Source organism: Haliotis rubra, unplaced genomic scaffold (assembly GCF_003918875.1).
Source record: "Haliotis rubra isolate DU_JTF1 unplaced genomic scaffold, ASM391887v1 Scf232, whole genome shotgun sequence".
Classification (NCBI taxonomy): Eukaryota; Metazoa; Mollusca; class Gastropoda; order Lepetellida; family Haliotidae; genus Haliotis; species Haliotis rubra.
In genome coordinates this window covers 615,122-626,168 of record NW_025766359.1, presented here as the reverse complement: position 1 = coordinate 626,168, position 11,047 = coordinate 615,122, and the positions used below count along the sequence as shown (strand labels likewise).

At 39.5% G+C, this 11,047-nt stretch overlaps 1 protein-coding gene and 1 long non-coding RNA gene across 2 annotated transcripts; one reads left to right on the top strand and one right to left on the bottom strand.

Annotated features, from left to right (window-relative positions):
* Positions 1–1,232: 1,232 nt before the first annotated feature.
* Positions 1,233–5,133, bottom strand: LOC124278142 (latent-transforming growth factor beta-binding protein 1-like). Its single transcript, XM_046713880.1, has 4 exons — positions 5,029–5,133; positions 4,304–4,429; positions 2,134–2,262; positions 1,233–1,632 (listed from the first exon to the last, which is right to left on the bottom strand). The coding sequence occupies exons 1-4, from the start codon at positions 5,099–5,101 to the stop codon at positions 1,553–1,555; spliced, it is 408 nt and encodes a 135-aa protein (XP_046569836.1). The 5' UTR covers positions 5,102–5,133; the 3' UTR covers positions 1,233–1,552.
* LOC124278143 lies at positions 4,313–10,338 on the top strand. The gene is made up of 4 exons (XR_006898998.1): positions 4,313–4,436; positions 7,055–7,177; positions 8,470–8,598; positions 10,125–10,338. It is a non-coding gene; the product is annotated as an uncharacterized LOC124278143 (long non-coding RNA).
* Positions 10,339–11,047: the final 709 nt, after the last annotated feature.

The following is an 11,047-nucleotide window of genomic DNA, read 5'->3' as shown; positions in this document are numbered from 1 at the left end:
ATCAGTCATTCACGGGTCCGATGGCGTGTATTCAGCCAGAGCATGTAATTCAGTGACTCACGGGTCCAATGAAATGTATTCAGCCAGGGCAAGTAAATCAGTGATTCACTGGTCTGATGGCATTTAGTCAATTCAAGTAAATCAGTGACTCACGGGTCCCATGGCATGTATTCAGCCGGAGCAAGTAAATCAGGGACTCACGGATCCGATGACATGTAGTCAGATGAAGTAAATCAGTGATTCACGGGTCCGATGGCATGTAGTCAGATCAAGTAAATCAGTGACTCACGGGTCTGATGGCATGTATTCAGCCAGGGCAAGTAAATCAGTGACTCACGGAACCGATGACATGTAGTCAGATGAAGTAAATCAGTGCCTCACGGGTCTGATGGCATGTATTCAGCCAGGGCACGTAAATCAGTGACTCACGGGTCCGATGACATGTATTAAGCCGGAGCAAGTAAATCAGTGACTCACGGATCCGATGACATGTAGTCAGATCAAGTAAATCAGTGACTCACGGGTCTGATGGCATGTATTCAGCCAGGGCATGTAAATCAGTGACTCACGGGTCCGATGAAATGTATTCAGCCGGAGCAAGTAAATCAGTGCCTCACGGGTCTGATGGAATGTATTCATCCGGTGCAAGTAAATCAGTGATTCACGGGTCTGATAACATGTATTCAGCCGGAGCAAGTAAATCAGTGACTCACGGGTCCGATGACATGTATTGAGCCGGAGCAAGTAAATCAGTGCTTCACGGGTCCGATGGCATGTAGTCAGATGAAATAAATCAGTGACTCACGGGTCTGATGGTATGTGTTAGCTAGGGCAAGTAAATCGGTGACTCACTGGTCCGATGGCATGTATTCATCCAGGGAAAGTAAATCAGTGATTCACGATTCGGATGACATGTAGTCAGCCAGAGCAAGGTAATCAGAGATTCACTCTCATTATTATCAATTTGCAAACGTCTAACATGTAAACCGTATATGTAAAAATACATGGATCGAAATCCAAGGATCGTTGATATGGGTCAAAGATAGATGGATGCATGGTCATTTCCTCTAGACCGCGATATGTTCTCCAGGGTAGATACTGCATATCTTGACTCATATCTCACTACTACTTAACCATCTGAATAAAACGAACCCAACCCCTACATCGGGACTTTAACTTGGCGCCTAGAACAGCTGTATGAGCATGACGTAGTATCTTGACATGTAGCATGGTCGTATATGAACAGGGTTTATTACATGGCCGAAAACAACATAAACATACATCACAGCATATTTCGCGTTCTGAAAACACGTATGGATATTTGAAGTAAATACTATGAAAGGTTGCGTCATATTTGTCCTTCATATCTGTTTATTTATTAATATTGTTTTTTAACTGATTTTTTTTCTGTAATCTATACATTGCATTTGTAATCAGATTACGTAGTTTATTTAATATATTGTACTTGTTTGAAATATGTCTGTCTGTTGGAGGATTTCTTGTTAAAAGGTAACATCTTGTTACATGTGAAACATGTCTGTCTGTTGGAGGATTACTTGTTAACAAGTTCATCTAAGGCGGCGTATCGTACCAAGTTCTGGTAGGTGTTCTGGTTGGTCTGTGGAGGTGGAGCTGGAACAAGAACGTTACAAATTGATGCATGTTGTATGTGTGCGACAACAGATTCCTGATTCTAGAAATGTAATCACTAGACTGGCTTCTCACCATATCATGCTTGAAATGTGGACAAACGTTTCCATTTTAAGTTGAACTTAATACTTCTGAAAATGTTGAAAGTGATACGTGACTCTTTAACTGTGGGATAATGTAAACCTGGGACACATACAAGTAAAACCATTGACTTTGTTCTTGTGAGAATGTGCACAATTCAACTGTGTATTGATTGTAGCAACTGTACCCCCTAAAGGGGGATGTTTAGAAAATATGGTCAGAAAAACTAAAACGGTGGTTGCAAATTCGAAACACTGCCCTCAGGTGCATACACCGCATATTACACTAATTTGTTGCGATCTTGAGCTGGTTTGAATATAACGACACTTGGACTTAATTGTTCTTATTCATTTGCGTGTTGTCTATGTTCCCGAAAATATGCAATCATTCAGTCCTACTTACGAGCACACCACGTGTCATTGTAGACAGGAACAAAGGGAGGGGTGCACTCACACTTGAAGAGACCAGGTGTATTGATACACCTTCCAGGACCACAGATTGTCCCCGTAGCTATTCTGCACTCATCCCTATCTGAGTACAAGCATGGACGTGATTATGACAACAGGCTAAACTCAATGTAAAGTCAAGTGAAACTACCCTGTAGGTGTCTTTCAGTGGCATTTAGAAGTTGTACAGTGATGTCCAAGATATTTTATGGATTAAACTTCTTTTTAATTTCTCTCACAACGTTTCGAGACCATTCCAGGTCCCTTCATCAGGTCAACCTCTCTGTGCAAGAACGACAAGCAATTGCTGAACTCAGACAGGATAAAGCTATCACCATCACTGAAGCCGATAAAGGTAAAGCAGCTGTTATCATGGATACACAAGACTTCGAACAGCTCATAAACAACAGCCTTTCTGATACCTCAACCTATCTCATCGTCACAAAAGACCCCACTGCAAAACTTGAGCGTGAGCATAAGAAGACCCTTAAGGAGCTTCACGAAAACAGTGAGTTCACCTGATGAAGGGACCTGGAATGGTCTCGAAACGTTGTGAGAGAAATTAAAAAAGAAGTTTAATCCATAAAATATCTTGGATACCCTGTAGGTATTTATGACAACATACACATATATGTGACAATATGCCTATTCCTAAAAATGACATCAAGATATATCATTCTGCCTTGTGCCACACGTTGAGACATCAGACAAGGTTCATGTCGAGCATTTAAGAGTTGCGTCCCAAAAGTAGTCGGCCTAACTATATTCTCGATGTCCAATGTAAGAAAAGTTCCATTTTATTTGAAGGAATCATTAGCAAAGCCATATCCAAAATTTCACATATGTTGGTAATGTGGTTAACGAGATATTAGTCATCACAAGGGGTTGGGTAGTGTCTCCAAAACAAGCTCTTTCAGTAAATGTGAAGGGGGGAAGTCACTTTAACAAGCGATTGTAGTTTCATATTGCATTTTTATGCACTTTAATATCTACGTTTGGTTCTAGAAGACTTCTGCCTATCTCAAACACACAAAATGTTTCTTGCATATTTTGTTTCCTGAAGTTTGTGATGCATTTATTGCAGATTTTACGTTTTTGGGGGTATCAAGATAAAGAGTCAAACAAAATGGGGATCGTGAGGCTGGAACATGGCAAAAGCAATTCTGTTCGAGGTTGACAGATAACATGTTGAAAAATAAAGTATAAAAACAGCTGCATTCGTATAATTTTCTAGGTGAGACCGACTACTTTTGGGACGCCCCTCGTATTTTCAACTCCAAATTGTGCCGTCTACATTTCTACAAATTTCTACAAAGTTGCTTATATACTTTGAAGCCTGTACGTTATATTCAGCTTTCATGTCATGAAAAGAAAAAGCATTTCCTTACAACTAAGCTAACAACTAACAGGAATTTAACATCGTTTTGCAATTTAATGGCCTATTCCTTACCATGATCTTATATGGAAAACGTTTTGAATAATACTTGTGTGGGTTTCGGGTGATACGGTAGAGCAGGATTGGCTCACCCTTTTCGCGGAAAAGTCCCCTTCAGCAATCACTGTCAATGTCAGTGACTCATTCATAACATTTTCACCCCTAGTTTCCTTTTCACATCCTTCGTCACGATATGGCTGAAATATTGCTAATGTCACGTTAAGCACTCATGACTCACTCCTTTAAGATTCATTTGAATCTGTTCCCCAGATATACGAGCGTGATTATTTTCTGGTGTTTACGGCATGCTTTCATAAAATCAAGTACTCTCATACTACATTACTCGGAATTGATACCTTTATACTTTAGAGTGCTAGTGTAAAATAGCAGGCGCAATATTATAATTTGGGATTTGAGCACAGTAACTGTTACATTTTTGTTTTAAGTTTGACACTTTTCGTGAGGCGATATGAACGTGCATTGGAATATAACTGATCGATCCAGAGTGCGATGGAAATATCAATGATTGGGTCACATTTACAGAAGTATAGAAGCGAAGACATGTACATGATGATTGAGTCCAAATATTTCATGGGCTATGTTATGTCATGAATATAACTGCTTGTTTCCGGCGTTTCATTGCCCTGAAGCTATTAGTGCTCTATATATTTGTGAATATAAATATTCTTACCGACACAAACGTTGAGATCTTGGAATGTCTTCTCAAATCCTTCCTGACACTGACATGTTGCTACTGGGACTAATGGTGGCTCAAGACACACGCCATTCCAACACCCGCTGACAGCGCAGGAGACGGCTGAAAGGTCAGTAGGAAATACAGCACAAAGCCTACATTTGAACAAATGAAAGTGGAAGAGAAACCTATATGTTCCTGTGCAGTTTCAGAAAGTATAATTATATATGTATATGTGTATTTAAACCATTATAACTGTACACTAATATGTCTGGTCTCGTTGTCTGAAAAACCACAAGTATATGATTACCATGATTATGCTTGTCAGCACAGAACCCCCTAACCCGTGCTTGTTGACACAACCTCTCTTCCCAATGTTATATATGGAACTGTAGAATCATTTATATATACTACTCACACTTTGCTAAGGATCACAAAAAATCCCAACTTTACTTAAACATAGATTTATACTTTGAAATTGTATCCAAGTACACAGCACCAGTATATAGCAGGTATGGGATCCACTAGATCCAGCAACATACTGAAACCTAGGATCCATGCTTACAATAATCTTAGATATTTAAACCAAACTAGACCCCACATCATAGTTTTCAGTTGAATCAATTGTTTGATACTTAGCAAAGTGTGAATAGTATATATAGTGTGAGCATTTATATATCCAACTCTCAGTTTGAAAGATACAATGCTACATATCACCATACCTTGAGCTTTGATGTAGTGAACGGACACAGCGACGATGGCGGCAGCGAGGATGACGCGGTTGATAGGAGTCATGATGTGTAGCTATTGTGCTGGACAGCATGGCGTATTTATACTCATAATGTGGCTGTTGTTTCTTGTGTGGGTTATCCAAAAAGTATCAATAAACAAAGGAAAGATAAAAGGAAAGGTCAAAAGTACTTTGACTGATCGGACGGGGCAAACGGCTAAACAACAAAAGACTGTCAGATACTCCTTCATACCCTTCGGAGTGCCGGACGTCAGTCGTCACCGAGATATATATTCTATATATACGTTTAGATATTGTAACATTTTGAAAGGGAAAAGCGTTCATTAAAAAGTTGGTAGGTAGCAACTGCCATTTCTCGCTGGACAGTCAAAAATGTGATTTTACTCTTGCACATAACACATAAACTGAATGGATTTTCTAATCCTTTAATTAAAATGTGAACAGATTCTGACAAATATCCCTCTAATATTATCATCCGGCACTTGATAACAAATTCGATAGTTTTTACTTTACGTTTTACGTTATTTAATGCGATACTGACGAGTAGAAAACAAGGTTCATTGCAACTTGAAAATTCCTACTAGTGTTGTGCCAATCTGTCAGTGTATGAGAATTCATATGTCTCTGGCGAATTAAAACCGTTTCGTTCGCACATAAATATATTTAATATGTGTACAGCGTTTGTGTATTCCAACCGTTCAGATTGTACATGAATGTGTATGACTGTGTCAAGTCTATACTTTACACATACTGGCAGATGACTATTTCAGTAACAATACACAGTACCTGAGCACATGTTCTCATCTCGTTATGTGCTGCTAAAATATAATTGCGTAAATTTGTTAAATAATACAGTGGACCTTTTCTCTCCCCTCCCCAAAAAAAAAAAAAAACCTCATGGAAATAAATAATCTACAGCTGTAGAAGAAGAAAATAAGACAGACAGGCAGACAGACAGAGCGAGCAAGAGACAGGGAGTCAGAGAGAGGAGGAGAGAGAGAGACAGAGAGAAGAGCCTCTCTCGAAGCTTTATAATTCATAATGTCTTAAATGAATATATTGTCTCTTTCCATACATTGCAAACCCTTTACTGCTATGTATTAAGATACGTTCCAGGGAAAATATGCCCAAAGACTATAAATAATGTATACGTTTATGACTGTTATATACTTCATTGTGAATATTTTGTCTGAAAGAAATTATGTTTTCCTCCTCTTTAGTTGATAAGCTATAAGTTGATGTTTATGTAAAACTAGAAACGTTGGATGATGATGGGATGTTGTTAGTTTTACTTGGGGCGGATTTACCTGACTCTTCTGATGCTATTGACTATATTATATTTGAATATATAATGTTATTTTGCTTCTTTATCTGGAACATAGGATCCTCTTTGGTGTACACTTAACTGTTCCTCAAACAAACGATGACAAATGGCATGTTACTTACAGCTTCAATACGTCTTGTACATAATGTGTTTTATACAGTTTTTATCCTTAGCATGATCTTCGGGTGTATCTCATTCATTCATTCATTCTTTCATTCATTCTAGCATTCTAGCATTCTAGATTTTCTCACTCTTCATTATAACTTTTATGCATGCATTATATCACATTTAACGATGGAGCTGTGGTAGTGTACGCATAAACTGTATATAAACGCACACAAACAATAGGACGTTATCCACGTATGTCTATGAGAGGTCATGCGTGGTCACATGTCGGTCATTCGATAGATTTCAACAATGGCAATAAGAAATAACACGTCACGTATATAAGCGGCTGTTATCCACTAGACGTGTGCGGAAACAGCCCTTGCTAAAACGCACGTATCGTTACTTTTGTGGAAGCTACTATGAAATCTCCTGTAGCTAATGTGCTGTGTACTTTAGGCTTCTTTGGAATAGTTCAGTATATCCAAGGTCAAGGTATGTATCTGTACACTTGTATCTGTCTTCATTTGCTTCTTCAACAATCACTGCTACCGTCTTTATATTTCAGCTCTGTGTACAGTTACGGGCTGCCAGAACGGCGTGTGTCTGGGACCCCCCTTTCTCGCCACTCCGGTGTGTCTGTGTAACCCTGGATTTACATATTCCACACTGGATGCAAATATCTGTGAAGGTGAGATTTATAGAGGAATACTAAACGACCTTCCTTGTAATACCATTTGTATTAAACGAGTTCATGATTTGATATTTCACGGAAGCGAGTTTACTATTCTGTTTATTACTCTCCAACATAAATCGACAGAAACTGGCTACAGCGTGAGTCAAGCAAGGCCTAATACCATTGTGACAGAAGTATCAGCATTGTCACGTCATATCTGTAAACCAGTTAATGGAAGAATAGCATTACCGTTATTATTGCTAAAATACATGGAATTTGTGTTGAAAAGAAAAAGGAAACAATGAAGGAATTTGACTGTAAGCTTACTCAAAACCAACTTCTGACGGGGTTGACTGCCCGAATGCAATTACGTCATCGAACAAATCAAGTGACGTCACAACAATAAGTGACGATATTCGACCTTGGCCTTTGACAAGACCATAGCCTGCAACATGTCAAACTATGTCAGTGTTCGGTTTTGGTCCAACAACAACGTTAATAGTGCAATCGTTAAGGTTCGCACCAGCAAGAAAGCCAATATTACCGCTGTTTAAAGCGGGAATTCGTGTTGCTTTGACTTGTTTGACCCAGAATATCTGCCAGTCCAAAGCCAATGTCGAATGAACCGACGCACCCACTATGACGTCACTTGACAACAGAACTGATAGTGGCCCGTCGTTAAGGTTGAGCGGTCAAATATCATTTGCAGCGGCCCGCAAATTTCTGATAATAGGAGGGCCGTTTCATGATAATTCCATGTGTTTTAGCTATAAACTGAAGTATCTTCAACGGGAGAGTAATAACATATCATTATGTAAGCATATTTTTCCGGCTACCTGATTGGTCTAGAGGCAGTCACGTGACCGTCGACATAAAAGCATATTAACTCCCACCCAGGTCCGACCAAAAGCCATATTGACTCCGTCATATTGATTTCGTCCTCGGTCAATATTGCTTTTCGCGGGTCCATAAAAACAGGTATTGACCTCATCACTAGTCTATAAATGTATATTATTTAAAGCGTTGAGGTGGTATTCATGTGTTTATGTCCTGTAACTATCGACTGACTCACCTTCGTGTTCACGCTTTTGAGTTAACTACGCTGCACTAGCTGAAATGTATCTGTGTGATATGTCGCAATGTATAGATGTGATGTAATTTAACGACACCTTCCAGTTAAATACATTCATCAGAACCAAGGCATTCAGATATGGGTCAGCTGACCAATGGACACAGTTAATTTACAATGACATAACATTCATAAATGAAATATTGTGAAATGCTGGCAAATTAATAACCCTTTACAGATTTTGACGAGTGCAAGATTGCCTACGGGACCATCTGTAACCAAGGCCGTTGTGTCAATCAGCCGGGCAGCTTCAGCTGTCAGTGTTACCCTGGATACGTCCCTCGTTTCAACAACACAGTCTGCGACTGTAAGTGTATTTAATATATGTATCATTTGGGCAGAAGTGAGCATTCCTCCTCCATAAAATCACGACTTGTCATCCCGAAGAAATGCTGTCCGTACAAAAGAATAGTTATTGTGTATCTGGCACCGATTAACGAAGCATACAATTTTATGGATAATAACTTCTTATTTACACCCGTACACCCTTATCGAGCTATAATGACTACAACCGATGAAGATCACGGTTAGAATTGGTCTTCAGCAACCTATCCTTTCTGATCGGGTGGTCAACCTGGCTGACTTGGCTGACACCTGTCAACGTATCCCAAATGCGTCGATCGCTGCTCATGCTGTTGATAACAGGATTGTCTGGCCCAGACCCGATTATTTACAGCTGGAATATTGCTGAACGCGTCGTTGAACAACAAACAAATCTATGATCATGATTTGGAGAGTTTACGTGCGCTTTCCGACATGATGCGTATTTCTCACACAGAAGATTAACATTGACAACAGCATGTGATTGATAACAAACATTACCAGCACCTCCTACAGTGCTGAAAATATCTTCAAATACTGAATGAAAGTACAACTAATAACATAAGTGGATTATACCGACCATGCATAATGAAAACATCCTGGTGGTGATACAAGTTATTATTTCGTGACAGGAGGCAACATACTGAGTAACTGGTTGGCTGTTCATTGAGGTTGTTGTTTCTGTTGTTGGTTGGAAATACTGCTGTTCGAACTTATAATATTGTATTGTAGATAACATATGACACACTTACTTTGAAATATATTTATAGAAATCTGGAAGTCACTCTGTCAACTAAGATCAATTATACAATCTAAGTAAGAGTCTGAACGTGCCTAAATAAATTACCTTGTACCAGGACCTTTTATTGTGAGTAAATATCATTTATCTCATGTTAACACACTCCTTAATGAATAAAACTGCGCAGGGTCGTTGGTGCATTCTGTCACAGCGTCCTTCCAAAATCTTTCGCACGATATCAAAGGGATAAACTTAGGGCTGGTACGAGTCAGGTAGTTGGGTATTGATATTTAGTTGCGGCCTGGAAACCGAGTGTACTAGCGTTCGGACTAGTGAATGCAACCACGCACACACGTACACACACGAGCGCGCACACTCACACTGACACTGTGCCATACAGTGTTTTAGTGCACCATTAAATCTCATTTCACCTCACCGCATGTTAATCTCCTTACTGATTGGCACCAACTTGTCTGAATGACATTGCACCCCTACTACATGCTGCCCATACCTTGGAATCACATGGACATAAGAGCGGTTTCTGTGAACTACTCACATCCTTGGTATCCCATGACCCGGCAGCTGCTGACAGTACTTAGGCAGGAACGGTAGGATTCTGCTGATCCTCGCCGTTTCATCTTTCAACGCTACTCTATTTGAATACATTACTGTCACTCAGCCTTTTTCTATTACGTGATGACTAGCACTGTATGGGCCGCAGTGTTTAATTATAGATGCAATGATTATACAGTTTGTGTTACAATTTGTTTCAGATCCAACAAAACAACAACGACAACAACAACAGGGACAACAGCAACAGCCCAGCTCTCTCACGACTCTTTTGCAATACCTTTCATTTAATGAATTGGTGAACTGAAGCTGATAATATCCACTGTTGGGCACGTGAATCATGCCACACATCTATCAAAATAATAAAACCCAAGCAGAAATGAGTTTCAGTTCTGTTTCAACAAATCCAGGAGAGAATTCATCATGTTTTTTTTTTCCCCTGGAAATCGGCTCCAAACCGGTTGCATCGGAACCAGGTGTGTATGTGCAGGGAATATATTTCAATTACTTTTATAAAGTATCACTCTACACAATGGCATTTTTGTTATTTTCAACAAAAAAAACGTGCAACAAACTAAACAGTCCAAGAGAGGTATTCCAGCGCAAAGTCGTGATTACAACGAAACAGAGAACCTACTTATCACAATTTATCATGCTAGTGTTTTATCGCCTCACAAATCTACGTGACCCGTTGGTTTGCAGGTAGCGTTCACCATAGATACACATATCCAATGACTCCCCATAGTCTCGTAGCGGCCATAACGTATTACTGCCCTGGGCGAATTATCGAGTTCGATTGGTTCACAATAAACAGCTTTCATTGGATGTGTACAATTCATCCGCGCTAGTTTGCTTATATTAAGCAAAGTAAAATTATGCTAGTATATCTAACTAAAAACATGATGAAAAGGAAACAGTGCACGTGCTATCGTGGGAGTGGAATGTCAATCGGGACAGAATATTTCAATGACGGATAACATAGTCTTTTGTATGCAAACTGACCTTTCATTGAGCCAGTAGTACTTGTTAAAATGGATGTTCACATATCCCTTTGAATTTCAAGATTAGACACGATTGTAACAACAACACGACGTCGTCGTCATGGTTTAACTGCGCTGATTGATGC

Coding starts and splice junctions, on each gene's coding strand:
- LOC124278142 (XM_046713880.1), bottom strand. CDS start 5,101: ATGACTCCTATCAACCGCGTCATCCTCGCTGCCGCCATCGTCGCTGTG. Junction 2,263..4,303: donor AGATCTCAACGTTTGTGTCG/GTAAGAATATTT, acceptor GCTTGTACTCAG/ATAGGGATGAGTGCAGAATA. Junction 1,633..2,133: donor CAATGACACGTGGTGTGCTC/GTAAGTAGGACT, acceptor TTCTTGTTCCAG/CTCCACCTCCACAGACCAAC.